This window comes from Delphinus delphis, chromosome 2 (genome assembly GCF_949987515.2).
Source record: "Delphinus delphis chromosome 2, mDelDel1.2, whole genome shotgun sequence".
Classification (NCBI taxonomy): domain Eukaryota; kingdom Metazoa; phylum Chordata; class Mammalia; order Artiodactyla; family Delphinidae; genus Delphinus; species Delphinus delphis.
Window position 1 is genome coordinate 105,500,242 of NC_082684.1, and position 15,494 is coordinate 105,515,735.

Genomic DNA, 15,494 nt, shown 5'->3' on the forward strand with positions numbered 1-15,494 from the left:
ATGCCCCTGAATTGCACACTTAAAAATGGTTAAAAGGGTAAATTTTAGATTATGTTTATTTTACCACAGTTTTTAAAAAGTGGATGCCAGGGCTCCGTGCTTCAGAAGGCCCAGCCCCACTCCAGCCCTCCTCTGGCTGCGCCCTTGTCCTATGGGCTTTCAGCATTCAAGCACCTCACAGGCCTGAGAGAGGCTGCCCTTCCCTAATGGGCTATGGAAGGGAGTCCACAGACTAACTTCGACCATACACAATAATTCCCTTATGTACTGACTTCACTGCCCGACCCCACATACGCTGTAGCTACCAACAGTTTGCACGGTTGGGAGTCAGACAGCTCAGGGCCCAAGTCCCAGCTCTGTGTTCAGTTTCCCCCTCTGTAAAATGGGCCTAATCATAGTAGCACCTCATGAAGTGGCTGAAATGGGTAAATGAGCCCCTGCAATAACGTGGTTAGAGGCCTGACACACAAGAAATGTCAGAAAACTTGGCTCCTACTAGAATATTCACTCTGCGTTCTTGACTGGAGGACTGATTATAGCTGTGTTGAAGAGAAGTGAAGGGAGAAGGTCATGGTCTCTGAGGGTGGTGCAAAGTTATCCAAGCAGGCGAGTGGGAGCCCCCTGCCCTGGGCCGAGTCAGCTGGGAGGCCTGGGTCACGCTCACCAGACAGTCGTGTCTGCAAGTCCCACGTGGCTTATTATACTCTTTGGAGACATCAGTCTCACACAAGTCTCTGCCCTGGGGCTTCGAGTCTCAGAATACATTTGATTAAAATGTCTCTCCCTTTGACCGTTCCACTCACAGGATTCACTTAGAATTCATTTATTTGATGGGTTAATATTTTGCATCAGCTTTGTCTAAGCAGGATCAGTGCCCTGAGACCCAACTCCGGTGTTTCCTGCTATCTGTAAATGAGAATAAGGACAGGTATTTTTGCTATGAGTTTCTTCGATAAAAATTTGGCAATGCATAATTTGTGTCACCTAATTGCAACTTTTATAATAAGTGAATTTTATGCATCCCCAGTTATAACTTTTGTTTTTTTTCTTGAGGGATTTTCAAGTAGCTTCCAAAAGCCACCCTGCTTGTCTGGTTCAGATACTTTAAAGGCATAATTATGAGTTTGAATTGAGTTAAAAATAAGAGCCTGCAGAGCTTAGCTCATGCTGAGCACAGTGGCAGGCGAAAAGGTAAATCAAAACACTTTTGAGCAAGAGAATGGATGGCTACAGTTTCAAATAAAAAATTAGGACACTGTAAAAATCATCATATTACATTTGGTTCACTGGGAAACATCTCCATGCGGCTACTAACCCACGCTTAACTCACTGTTGTAAGTACTCCATGTAGGAGTACTAACAGCAAACGTTACTTAAAGCAACTAACATGTCACATTGCTCTAAGGATGATAAAATACATATGAAATATCTACAATCTCCAGCTCAACGTTCCCTTATTTTGCTAAGGGGAAAACACATGTGAGATGAAATTGTATGGATATTATATTTGAATCTTCTGGATCATTCCAAAGTATGATGGCAAATTTTCTAAAAGGAAATCTGGTTACTTCCAAAGTATTTTTATAATGCAGAGCTACACTAGGTTTTAGTATGATGAACTTCCACCTAAGTGAAGACTTTCTCATTGAAAAGAGTGAAATTATTGAAAATATTCCATATCAGATTTATTTCCTGGCTATACAAAAAACTCTAAGCTCAGATTTCTGGGATACCTTTGTTGTTGTTTGTTTGGCCATGCTACACAGCTTGCAGGATCTTAGTTCCCTGACCAGGGACTGAACCCATGCCCCCTGCAGTGGAAGCGTGGAGTCCTAACCACTGGCCCACCAGGGAACTCCCAGGGATACCTGGAAAAACCATCTTCCAAAAAAGGCTCTTTGAAAAGTCTCCTCGATGGCAGCAGATTGACATGCTTTGAAGGGATGTCAGTCCCTTTTTGGAAAGGAGATACTGGGCAGAGTCACCTCTCGTGGATAAGGGAGGTGATCAGGCTAGACAATAAGCAAACTGTCTTTTCTGTCAGTGTTTATCCAGCCTTCCCCACGTGTATCTCTGTGTGCCGGAGATACACGGACACGAGGCTTTCTAAGGTGGCTTGAAGACAGTTCTTAAAGGAAAACCCAAAGGATGTCTTCAACAATGGCAACAACATATAAAGTCCACAGTGCATCAAAATGACTACTTTTGACAGATACTTATTTAGATAAGTTCTTTTATGTTTTTTTTAAAGAAAGACTAATTACTTCATAATCATACTTTATAAATCTACTTAGATAAAATTGTACTATGTGTAGATTGTGCTTTGTTTTATAATTGATGGGTTTCAGGAAAGTTGTGGGAAAATCCTTTAAAATCAAACACACAAGGAAATTATTTTAAGAGGGAGAAACTGTGTTCCATTTATTTCCAAGCACCATTTGCTGTGTATGTCAGAGGCCCTCCAGGGACTCTGCTCCCAGAGAGATGCCCAAATCACCAGAACCTGTTGACCTGCACTTGGCCTCCCCCGTCGGACCTGGGCACCTGAGCACAGACGGGAACTAGTGAGCTCGTCAGAGGCAGGTGATAGAGCAGTAACTCCTCCAACCAGGAGTCTTCTTAATCAACGCCATGGTTCCTAGTTATTGCTCTGGACATATTTACAAACAGAAAAGACTTCACCCACTTTATCACCCTGGTTCACGATCTTCTAGGCCCGGTCTCACATTTGTAGGATACGGTATGAGCTTTAAAGCTCTGCAGCAGCCCTGCTGGCAGTTTGGAGTAATTCAACCATGCAAAAATTCTACTTCGGTTGAATCATGAAATCGCTAGTTTTATAGACCAAAAATGGCAATCTCCCTTGGTTCAACCTAATATGTTGGAGGAAGAGTAGGGTATGGTATGGTTTAGAAAGTCAGCCTTTAGCATTGATCTTTCCTCCTCTTCCCTCCTCCAAATAACCCAATAGAATGCTTTCCTCTCAAGTAACTCCATGTAAATCTAAGACAGGGAATGTAGGGAAACACAGACAGTTCCGAGGCTCCAGTCCTCCCAGAGGGAGAACAGGGGAAGACCTTTAGAAATGTATTTAGTTCATAAACAAATCCTTGTTTAGCTGCCCAGTGCTGGGAGGAAACTGCTCAGCCACTGCTGGTTCTACATCTTTAATGCCATCACCACGGGAGGGCAGAGCCGCCTCCAGCCTGGAAGGAGGATTTGGATCTCACCCTCACATTACCATGCTGTGAAAATTAAGGCACAGAATCACAGTGAAGACACACTGAGATGGTGATACAGTCAGATTCAGAACTAGTCTCTGAAACCTCTGGAAATCAGCTTCCATTTTAACAGCATGGACAGGAAAGCCTTGAGTGGTATTTCATAAGCCCAGCAGGTACTGAGTGAGAGAAACAAAATACGGTCTGTTGGACTGGGTTTTGAGCTCTCTCTCCTTCTCCTGTGGGTGTCGTGGTATAGAATCAAGGGCCATACAAACCCGTTTTGGGGGTAGATTCTGCAGTGTTTTCAAGATAGGTCCCCTACACCTAGAGTCTCTCCCCGACGTGGGCTCTCTGACGTGCACTAATACGTGAGCTATTGTTGAATTGGCTCCCACACTCAGCACATCCATAGGGTTTTTCTCCCGTGTGGATTCTCTGGTGAGTAATAAGACCTGAGCTCTGATTGAAGCTCTCCCCACGTTCCCCACATTTATAGGGTCTCTCTCCAGTGTGGATTCGCCGGTGGGTAATGACGTTTGAGCAGTCACTGAAACGTTTCCCACATTCCAGACACTCAAAGGGTTTCTCTCCTCTGATGGCTGGTCAGAGTGGAACTCTTACTGACCGTTTTCCCACACTCGGGGCACTGGTAGGGCTTTTCGCCAGTGTGCGTTCAGCAGTGTGTCCTCAAGCGCGAGCTGTTGGTGAAACTCTTTCCACACTCACTACACTTACGGGGTTTCTCTCCTGTGTGGATTCTCTGGTGCATAATAAGGCCTGTGTTCTGCGTGAAGCCTGTGCGGCACTCCCCACATTTATAGGGCTTTTCTCCTGTGTGGATTCTCTGGTGTGTGATGAGGTCAGAATGATCACTGAAGCCTCTCCCACATTTGGGGCATTTGTAGGGCTTCCCCACCGTGTGGATTCTCTGGTGGCAAACCAGATATGAGCTTTGGCCAAAGCTTTTCCCACACTGGCCACATTTATAGGGTTTCTTTTCTCCAGTGTGGGCTAATCTGTGGACAGCTAAGTGTGAGCTCAGGCTGAAATGTTTTCCACATTCACAGCATATATTGGGTTTTTCTCCAACATAGGTTCCCTGAGGACCTATGAATTTACCTAAGTCTCTTTCTGGAGGAGAGAGCAACTCTTGTCCATCTTCTAAGGATATTTCCCACTGCTTCTCTGCCCCATATTCACTTTCCCAGTCTTTCCTCCAGTTGAGGTATTGGGAACCATCCACGCTGGATCTTCCTAATAACACCCCAGGTAGTTTTACTGCCTCTGAAATGTCCTGGCTTGAATCCTCCTCATTCTCTGTCCTTGTTTCAAGATCTGAAAGAATGAAATGAAACTGCAAAGGTTACCTATTTTCTGATTCAGAAGAATGGAAACAATGTGAAAGAGGTCCTTACTGGTCACTTAAAAACAAGTTATTGGTGGTGACGGACCTTAATCAATTTTCCATTAACCAGCAACAAATAAGCTGGAATATGGCTGAACCATTGTCAAGACCAGCAGACATCCAGGCCTCACTCACTCCCCCAGCTTCTAAGCAGGAAGGTCATGTGGAGAAAGGCTGGAGGCAGGTCCAGGTGCACTTCTTCCTCTTCAGTCAGAGCTGCTCCCCGCTCCTCAGAGGCTCTGTTGCCAAGCTCAGCTCCCCCTCTCCTCCCATCACCTACGAACTGGCAATCGGTACTAAAAAGCCACCTTTCTCTTCCTGATACTGCCTTCTGGGTAGAGAGACGTGCCTTAGAATAATTCTCCTGGCCATTCTCCATCCCCTTCCTTACAGGTGGGAGGAATGACTTCCCTGGTTAACAAGCAGCTGGTGTACGTGGCTCAGATCAGCAGTGAAGGCTCTATCCCTGCAGGGCGAGGTGGTGGTTGTCCAGTGCTGCCTGTGCCTCAGTTCTGGGGCTCTGTGTGACCCCACAGCTAAGCCACACCCTCAAGAGCTCCACCATTTAGAAAGCTGCCATTCTGATCTCAATGTCTTACTCATGTCTCTCAGTCGGTCTAGAACCTGAGTAGGAGAACAGTTCTATTTACCAGATCACCTGAAATTCCAACAAAATGACTGAGCCCCACCACGGAAGGGAGCTCATCTTAATCATGAGAAATTCACCCCTCCAATAATCTAAGGTTGACTGTAGTTTTAATTTGGGGTCATCCATGTTCCCTTTTTCTACTAACCTGGTTAAGTGATAGTTAATTAATTATAATTCAGAGAGAAATCATAAACACTAATACTTTGTTTATAGCTACATATTCCAAGGTAACTAAAGAGACCAGGCTTTCTTTTCTGTTCTTCTCACAACTCCTGTGGTTTCAGCACCACAGAACAATAACCCGGGAAGATCAAGTGCCTGGGTTCCTCTCCCGCCCTTGCCCAGTGCTGGCTCATCCATGTTCAGAATTCCAGGTCTGACTTCTTTGTTGGTAAGATACTAGCTTTCACTCATTTCCCACCTGCACAGGAAGTTTTCCGAATTTCCTTGAAATCCTGGAGACTGTCCTTCCAAAGTTCTTCACTTCCCTCCAGACTTGAGACCCCATCTGATGGGGGAACTGGAGGTCCTGCCCAAGGAAAAGCAAGAAGGGACATGGGGTTCTTACGTAATTGCCTTCTGTTCTCATATGTGGAAGTGGTAGGTGGGATGAGAATGGAAGCACGCCTCAGAAAGGTCTAGTTTTCAGAAGAAAAAGTTAATGACTTAGGAAATTTTCCCCCTTAAGTTCAGCATACAGGGCAATGTGCTTATGTATTTTAACAATAATTATAACGATGACAATGAGAACTAACATTTGCTGAATGCAAACAATGTAACAACCCAGGGAGGTAGTTACCATCACTGTGTCCATTTTGCAGATAAGAAAATGGGGGCTCAGGGTGTTTAACCAATGTACCCGGCAACAGACAAGTCTTTAAAGTGGCAGAGTGTTATACATAATATATGCAGAGTTCACATCTATGGGGCACTTTAGGTGGAAACAAACAACTGAAACTTTAAGTAACTCTCCTGTTTCTCTAATATCGTTACTAAAAGCAGGCAGGGAGATCCCTTTGCTGGCGAGCAGAGCAAAATCCTCAAAATCATCTTCCTGAGTCACCCTGGACTATTGGTTTCTATCAGTATTTAAAGATAGGCTGTAAACAGTATTCCTCTATAGAAATCAACAATTTTCCTCCTGACAAGCCCATTCAGATACAGACTAGTGATAGCAGAGTGACAGACATAAGCATGTCTCCTGATTCACGGTCCCTAATCTTCCCGCGGGGCTTCCTCTCTCCCACTGTTCTGAAGCGCACTTCAGGGAAGAGAGCTTCCCATTGGAATACCCCCTCAAAGCCTGGGGGCCGAGGCTCCCGGGCTCCTCTTGGGGCTCCTCTGTCACCTCATTACCATCCCATCACTGCCTTCTGGTTCTCACTGGAGTCCCCTCTAGTCCGCAGAACGCCTCCTGCCACCTCAAAGGCATCAAAGGTGTTGGCCAGGGTCCAGGGACTCATCAGGGCATCCATCTCATCGTATAAGGGGCAGGTGCCTGGAGTGTGGGTGCTCCTGGCTTTGCGGTAGTTAGTCTGGAGGTTTTTGAACCGGTAGCGACACTGCTCCAGGGTCCGCAGGAAGCCCCGTTCCCGCAGCCGCTCAGCTACAATCCGGTACACCTGGCGGTTCCGATGGCACGTACAGAGCTTCTCATGAATCCAGGACTCACTGCGAATTCCCAGGAAAATCTTGGTTTCCTCGTAGCCCCAATGCATCCCTGCCACCTTCTCATCCTCCAGGCCCTGCCACTCCAGCTCATCCCCCAACTTGGCTTTTCTCAAGATGGGCACCTGGCCAGGCCTGACTCTGCCCCAACCCACCAGGGAGTCTCACACTCTCCTTCCCTCTGGAGCGCTGAAGACCTGGGCTCTGTGGCTTTTCCTCCTGCTCCACATGGGAACTCACACAGGGTCTGTGGGTTGGAAAGGCTGTTTGCAGGGAGACAAGAAGAAGACATAATGGTTGGGTGAATCTAATAATCCCAACCACTTTATACGCCAGGGAGAGGAGATTTTTTTTTTTTTTAAGTCCAAGGGAGGGGGGCCTTCCCTGGTGGCACAGTGGTTGAGAGTCTGCCTGCCGATGCAGGGGACACGGGTTCGTGCCCCGGTCCGGGAAGATCCCACATGCCGCAGAGCGGCTGGGCCCATGAGCCATGGCCGCTGAGCCTGCGCGTCCGGAGCCTGTGCTCTGCAACGGGAGAGGCCACAACAGTGAGAGGCCCCCGTACCGCAAAAAAAAAAAAAAAAAAAAAAAAAAAAAAAGTCCAAGGGCGGGCTTCCCTGTGGTGCAGTGGTTAAGAATCCACCTGCCAATGCAGGGGACATGGGTTCAAGCCCTGGTCTGGGAAGATCCCACATGCCAAAAATTAATTAATTAATTAATTAAAATAAATAAATAAATGCAATGAGTGGGACAGGGAGGAGAGAAAGCAAAGGAAGAACTAAGCTACCATTTACTGAACACCAGGCACTGCACTGGAAACTTCACATTTGCTCAAAATTCCTGTTAGTATGCAGCAGAGCTGGGATTTGAACTCAAGACTGTCTGAATCTGAAGCTTTTGTTTTTCTCCCACTACACAAACCTGCATACTATGAGGACGAGATCCAGATACCGAAAGAAGGAAGTAGCCATTACTTTTAAGACAAACAAGCAATCTTAGAGTCAAGGAAAGAATGACTTAATACAACCCCTCACTACCTCAGCTGTGGCGCTGCCTTACACAAGGAAGGAGATTTGGGCAACATTTTTCAAGCTGATGAAATTTGGAGCCTCATCTATAAAGTTACTGGGCCTGCCCGCTGGGTAAAATTCCTTTGCAATTTCCGATAGGCAAGAGAACTGGTGCAAAGGGCCCCACTCAGTAGTAGAAGGTGACCTGAGTAAGAGGAATGTCTGGCCCACCTGGAAGCTGCTTATGGCCCCCCTTGGTCACAGCTGTGCTCCGGAGAAAGAGCCAGAGCCTGAGGATCAGGCAGGCCTGGGGGGAGAGAAAGGAGCCATTAGAGGGAACGCTTCTTGGCCGCCCCCAGGGACCAGCCCATCGGGTTTGGAAACAGAAGAGTCTTCCTCCTCCTCTTAGTGTCTGCTTTGTCCCATCAAAGAAGGACTGGTGAAAAAGCAAAACAACACATTTCTCAAAGGAGAGTTCCAGATTTCCCTTCCATATCCATCCACGTTACTGACTGTCAGCGTTTTATGCTTTTATTCTTCAGTTTTGATAACACAGGTGAATCATCTGAATTGGTCTGGGGACACGTACCTGTTTTGGGAATTGCTGCACTCTAGTTTAGCCCTACCTTGTGCCTTTCCTACCACCCAGGCCTAAAATTGGTACCCACACCTTACCTCCTGGGACCAGTAAGGTCTCACTCACATAAGGAGAGGTGCCACCAGCTCTGCTGTGCAGTTTTACAAAACATGCCGACCAAGGTTCTTCTTCCCTTTGGAGGTGCCTGTTGAGGATTCCACAGATTCATGTGGTCAGCCTCAGTTTATATGCCACATCCTCCCAGGGAAAGGAGCCGTACCCTCTACCCCACTTCCTGCACTCAGAGCGGGTTTCGCGCCCTCCCCACAGAAGGGTCCCTTCTCCCTCCCTACACCGCTGCTGCTTACCGCTCTCGTGGAAGGATCCAAGTTTTACTTTGGGGCTGTGGTTCATTTGGTCTTCTGGTTCTGGCTGTGAGTTCTTCACCACTGCCTGGAACAGATACATGGATTCTGTCTGTGCTTGCTTCAGATGGATGTTTAGGGGACCTAGTACCGATCCTGAGGGTTCCTTCTCCTCTGACAGCACCTCCTGTCCCTGTTCAAGGACTGGAAATGGTCAGAATTCTGTGGGCACTAAAACTTAATCATCCCCAGACATAAAGAAGCAAAAGGGGAACTCAGTCTTATGCAAATCACTGCAGGGGCAGTAAGGAATGTGGATGTGTGGGAGATGCCATGGAGATAAGATCTGGAACCCAGGCCCACTGCAATCTGCCCACCCAGCTCTCCCAGGGCTGCTCCTGTCAACCTCTAGGCAAAACTAACAATACAGAGAGAGCAAGCAACAAGGCAGCTATTTTGCAATAGGACCTAAAGGTTCAAAAATGTCAATAAAGACCAGTGAAACCCCTTGCTTCAGGCTGGCTGCTGCTGAATGAGAGCTGTTCTCCAAAGAGAAAATAGGTTGTATCTGCTCCTCCTGGATCAGAGTGGTGCTCAAACTATTTTAAACAATTCTCTTATTTACTGGTGGGGACCAACACTCAGAGCAACCAATGTTGTGCGTTCTCTGAAAAGTCAGTCTGAAAATGGAAGGAAAGTTGCGGCTACCAGGCCCAGGGAATAAGCAAATTCCATGCCGACACCAACAGCAAAGTGTACACGTCACCCATACTGCTGGCAATCCAAGGTGGCTCTGTCTCTCACATTCCTCTATTTTAACTACTCAGAACTAAGTTTCCATATCTCACCTGCAGCCCCAGTCTTCCAGGTTCTTTTTGCAAGTCTTCCACCAGAGCCACTGCATCCTCTCCACTCTCTGGATATTTCTGTCTAACCCAGATCTGGATCTCCTGGGGAAGGACAGCCAGGAACTGTTCCAGGACTAGCAACTCCAGGATCTGCTCTTTCGTACACTTCTCCTGTCTCAGCCACTGATGACAGAGCTTCTGGAGTTGGATGGAGTGCCTCCCGGGGTCCTGATGCTTCTTGATAGTGGAAGTACCAAAAGTGCTGGCAGGTCTCTGGTTCAGGGATACTCCCTTCAAAGAAAATTTCCTGCTCCCAGTGGGAATCTTCTTCCAGCTTCACTATTTGGAGCTCTTCTTGTACTTGAGGAGTCTGGATTTGTTCATCCACAGCTACAGCCATTGTTCAGATCAGAGAAGAACCCTGCAGCTGTGATCTGAAGTTCAAACCTCTTCCTTTACTTCACTGGGAAGCCACCTTTAGATAGGAGTCTAAGTAGAACTTGAATTCTAGAGCCAGAGACATACATTACAGAGTGAATTCTAGTGAAAATCACAAGGGTTAGCCCAGTGGGATTGAGGTGAAGAAAAATCTTCCTGTTCCTCCCTCCCCATGTCCTGATGCCCATGGAGTCTGGCCCTCTGTCACTGGGGAGGCAGCTCCAGAAGTCTGACAGTAGGGGTCAAGGGCTGGTGGTCTGGTTGGAAAGCAGAGGAGCGTGAAGCTGTGTTTGCAGAGCGATTTACTTAACGCCAAGAAAATGCCAATGATCCATACTGAAGAATGAGGATGAGCTGATGGAGATAATGGGGACAATAAGCTGCTCATTCTCCCAAGCCACTGGTCTTCAGAGTGTTGCCAAGTACACGCAGTACAAGAGGCAGACGGCACACAAGGTAGCAGCACCTTGGAGAGCAGAGGCTGAGTGGAGCCCGCTCTAAGCTTCAGAGATTCAACCGCTCCAACCCTCAACTCTCCTCGCCTCTGGGTGGGTTCTCAGATTTGGGCGGGCCCTCTCTGGATTCCTCAGTCTTGGCATCATAACTCTCCCAAACAGGGAGATTTACCCTGGTTAAGGTTACAAGATGTAACAGCAAGAATAATAAGATCACAGACTCACAGGATGTTACAGTTGGAACGAAAGTTAAGAGATAGTCAGGCTTCAACTCCCTCAAAGCTGAGGCAGTCACGGCTCAGAGACCCCCAGGACCTTGCCCAAGGTCACAAAGCTGGCAGGAAATGGGCAGTGGCTCAGCCCGGTGACGGTGGACCGGGTGACTGGCCCGCAGAGCGTGACTTACACTGGAAGGCTACTCTGCTCCGCGGGCGACCTTCTTTAGAAGCTTTATGGGGTAAACGCGGGCCCTGGGGACAGGGTCGCTTCGTTGGCTACGAGGCCAGGGTCATCCCCACCGGGCCAGGTGGACAGGGAGAAGGAGGACGCCGCCAGCATGAGGGGCGCATCCTGCCCCGGGGTCTGCTCGCAGGGACGCGGGACCCGGGGTCTCCGCCCGGTCACGCCCAGCCCGCGCGGGCCCAGGCCCGAGGTGAGGGCCGCTCCTGTCCGCCGAGGCCCTGCGACCACTGGACGGCCCCGACTCCGCGGTACCTTCTCTGTGGGCACGCAAAGTCCCCACACGACACTCCCACTACGAGACCGGACCCAAGTCCGGACCTTCGGAAAGCCATAAACACCGGAAGCGGAAATGCGAGCCCCAGAAAGACTGGGGCTTGGCCGGACTACATTTCCCATAGGCCTCCACCAGGCCCTGCAGACTGACAGCATGATTAACCAGTAATCTATGCGGATGGCTTGGGCGCCCATTTGTTTCAGACGAATCATTGACGACGGGTGGGACTTTCCTACACGCCGGATTTGGGAGTGCGGAGCCACAACTATAATCGTCGCACGTGGAGCGGGTAGTCTTGCCTCGCTTCTCCCACCCCCGTGATAATTTGGGGAGGTGGCGGCTTCTCGCCTTACTCCGCCCGGGGACCACTGAAAGAGAGACCCTTTCCAAAGCGTTTTCCCTTACAGCTGAAAGCGGGTGTTTATCCCTGTTAATCCGTATTTAATCCTATTGTACAGGTGAATAAACCCAGGCAGCTTGGACCCCAGGTCTCTTTTAGAGTGGCGCTGAGACTCCCAATTCAGATGTTTTGCCTCTTAAAGTACTTTTCTGGCATAGTTGCCCACTGTGGTAATGCTTCACCACTATCCTCCCCCTTGCCTAACACACACACACACACACACACACACACACACACACACACACACACACTTCCTTATTTCCTGTGTGCACGGTCCTGGGTGATTCAAGATGAATATCATTGACGCTTATTCATTTAACAATCAATTGTAGAGCATATACTTTGGGACAAGTGAAAAATTTCCTCCTCTTAGTGCAGCCCCTGCTCTGCACTCCTCTTAAGGAGTGCAGTCTGGCAGAGGATGCATTTTCTAAAATGAAATGGTGAACAACTCCAATGCAGTGTGGTAAGTGCTAAATGGAGGTGCTTTCAAAGTAAATGACTGGAAGGAAATACTGGAGAGCAGCTGGGACAGCCCAGGAGGAAAGAAGGTGCACCCTCAGGGAAAGGGGGCAGGAAACTATACTTCACTTTTGCATATTTTATCTGGTTTGCTTCTGACAACAAATTTTGCCTAGTTAGGTCTCACTCCCTATTTAACAGATAAAAGGTCTAAAATTCAACAGAAGGTGGGTGAAGCTACAATTCCCCCCCAGGAGGGGCAGCGTGCGGTGGGGCAAGGGAAGGACAGAACAACAAGAGGGGCTCTCCGTAGAGTCCTAAATCCAGTTACAAGTCTGGGCCATGGAGATTCCTTCTAGCCTCTTGATTTTAGTTCCAAGAGGGCTAATGTGGAAAACTCGGGCCAGCGCTTTCAGCATGCACACACAGCTAGCTTTCAAACCAGCCCAGCCCAGAAGTTCCAGAGAGCTGCCTCAGGGACCAGTGAGGTGGGGCAAAGACCCAGCCCGGGAGAGCGCTTTGGGTTCTCACCATCCAGTCACCAGAGCATCTCTGCTTTTACATGTTTTCTATTATTTCAAGGTTTCACTTGAAAAAGTGGTTCCACTGTTACAAAAAGAAAATGGAAAATGACTAATCCAAGTATTCCATGCGCCACTCCCTTAACTCAGGGATCTCCTGAGCCAATGGAACTTTCACTGGAAGCAAAATCAAACCTGGAAAGGGTCGTCCCAAACCTAGCTCCTATCACCTTCACTGTCAAAACCACATCCAGTCCTCCAAAGGAGAAGACTTGCATATGTGCCTTCGAGCTGCAAGCCACACTCCCCAAGGACTGGGACTAGAGGCCCCCGAAGAGTCTACACAGATGAGATGTTTTCCCAGCTAAAGCTTTCTGGTTCCTCAGAGGACAGTTGGTCTCAGAAACCTAGAAAGGTCCATTCTTTGGTGAAAGCAGGTTCCATTCGATCTGAGTTATCAATATTACCACAGACAGTAGGATTTCAACGTTCACCGCCACACTGAGTGATTTCGAGCAGCCTTCTGGAATGGGATGGGCAAGTACGGGCATCAGCTGAGCAGGTGAGGCAAAACGAGATCTCCAGAAGTGATTTGCCCTAGTCATGCTGCTAGTTAGGGGCACAGGTGTGTCTAGAACCAGGCCTGTCAGGTCTCTTTGGCTCCCAATACCCCATCCGCTGCACCACAGATCTCAGGACAGGAACAGGAGGGAGACAGGCAGGAGCTAGTGACTCAGAAAGGCGGCATCACATGGGACAGCTGAGAGAGGCAAGTGACAATAGTGCTGAAACTTCAGCAAGAGGGTGGTTTCTAGACCACTGATATGTTTAGAAAAACATGGCACAGAGGGATTTACAAGCAGTGTGTAAGGAGACAAGGATTTTGAGATGAAAGAAATAAGCGTATGCTCTAAGAATTCAACTAATTACAGCACGTGTACTGAGTGGAGACCACTGTCTCCTAAGCCCACTGGATCGTATCGTCCACTTAACTCCAACTTAACCAGTGACACTAACCTGTCTTTGGAAGGGGGAGTGTTCATCAGGGAAACCTGGAAGAAAGTGTTAACGAGGGCTTCCCTGGTGGCGCAGTGGTTAAGAATCCGCCTGCCAGTGCAGGGGACAGAGGTTCGAGCCCTGGCCTGGGACGATCCCACATGCCGCGGAGCAACTGAGCCGGTGCACCACAGCTACTGAGCCTGTGCTCTAGAGCCCACGAGCCACAATTAGTGAGCCCGCGAGCCACAACTACTGAAGCCCGCGTGCCTAGAGCCCGTGCTCCACAACAAGAGAAGCCACCGCAATGAGAAGCCCGCGCACCGTAACGAAGAGCAGCGCACACTCGCCGCAACTGGAGAAAGCCGCGCACAGCAACAAAGACCCAACACGGCCAAAAATAAAAATAAAATTAAAAAAAAAAAAGTTAACGAGGCAATCTTGGGGACGGAGGCGACAGCGCTGGGGGGGCAGGGAAGAGAAGGGGATTTTGAAGTGCAGCATTCATCACCTGAGGGGGGTGCGTCACGTGACCCCTTTCTTTCAATCCGTGCCCATCACCAGCCACTGTCTGATCCCAAAGCCACCATTTCAGTTTTCCGTCCCTGGAGACCAGGAACAAGGGGTGCTCTGAAAGTGGCTTGGGATTGGAGATCCCCAAGTACATGAATAATAATTGGGCTTCTGGAATATTGGTTTCTTGGAAATTTAGTTACCAGGAGCCTCCCACCCAGTGTCCGGTCATCTCTGGGTGCCTGCACCATGAAACTTGGGGACTGGAACTCGTGAGTGGTAAATCTGCCAAGATGTGCCAGCCTGAGGCATCCTGGCAGGCCTCCTGCCCCGACACCGACAGTGTAAACAGACGGCAGACACACTGTGCCTGCCAAGGCCTGTGAGCTGTGACGGGCCTGGGCAGTGTTTCCTCGGAGCCAGACCTTCCTCCTCCCAGAAGCCATTCTTCTACAGCTGCGGTGCGCCTTTGAATGGATGGAAAATTCACAGAGTTGGGACACTGGGAAGAGTGAGCAGGGGAGAGGGAGTGAGGGTCAGGTAGGCCCAGGAGCCACAGCCTCTGCTGATGCCAGAGGCAAGAGCTCAGTTGCACCAGTGGCTGGGTGGAGCACCAAAGGGAATTAACCACAGCCCCTACTCTCCACCGGGCTCTGCAACCTTCTGTCTCACGACCTGAGAATCATCCGTGCGATTCCACCTTCACCTCCTCTGTGGCCACGGGCTATTTTATCAAGTCAAGAGGGTGAGAGAAAGGAAAGACTCTAATATTCTGTCCAGAGATTTGAAATAGCTTAACAGGGCCAGGCAGCAGGGAGGTTAAAATGGCCCTGCCTTTGAAAAACTCCAGGTCTGTCTGTGAAAGACTGTGGGACGGGCAAGCCCAGCACACCGGGCCCCTGCACAGCTCCCTGGTTATGAGACAGGACTCCCATCAGGGATAAAGGGTTGGGGAGGGCGACCACCAGTCACGTGCGAGGAAGGACCAGTTACAGTTGTGGATCATCTTGATACTAGGGGAGTAGCCAACATGCTGTTTTTATTTTAGTGTTTTGTTATTCTCTCCATTGGTTCCTTAGGTGTTTCTCGTGGCTGTAATAATGCAGCGGGGTTAATTGACTTCAGGAGCAGCGTGTTAAGCCACAGGTGCAGGGCAAGGTCCATACTGAACCATAAATTGTGTTACACTAAGCTACTATGGCTTATTGTAAACCAGAAATGCAACCC

The 15,494-nt window shown here is 48.8% G+C and overlaps 2 protein-coding genes and 1 pseudogene across 2 annotated transcripts; all 3 read right to left on the reverse strand.

Annotated features, from left to right (window-relative positions):
- Positions 1-3,548: 3,548 nt before the first annotated feature.
- Positions 3,549-5,835, reverse strand: LOC138413998 (zinc finger and SCAN domain-containing protein 2-like; annotated as a pseudogene).
- Positions 5,836-6,630: 795 nt separating this feature from the next.
- Positions 6,631-6,996, reverse strand: LOC138413999 (zinc finger and SCAN domain-containing protein 20-like). The gene has a single exon (XM_069540465.1). The coding sequence runs from the start codon at positions 6,994-6,996 to the stop codon at positions 6,631-6,633; it is 366 nt and encodes a 121-aa protein (XP_069396566.1).
- Positions 6,997-7,558: 562 nt separating this feature from the next.
- On the reverse strand, positions 7,559-11,403 carry LOC132418600 (putative SCAN domain-containing protein SCAND2P). The gene is given in 6 exon segments (XM_069540464.1): positions 7,559-8,263; positions 8,660-8,738; positions 8,902-8,986; positions 9,747-9,956; positions 9,958-10,253; positions 10,865-11,403. Coding segments are annotated over 4 exon segments (528 nt in total). The 5' UTR covers positions 10,147-10,253; positions 10,865-11,403; the 3' UTR covers positions 7,559-8,263; positions 8,660-8,694.
- Positions 11,404-15,494: the final 4,091 nt, after the last annotated feature.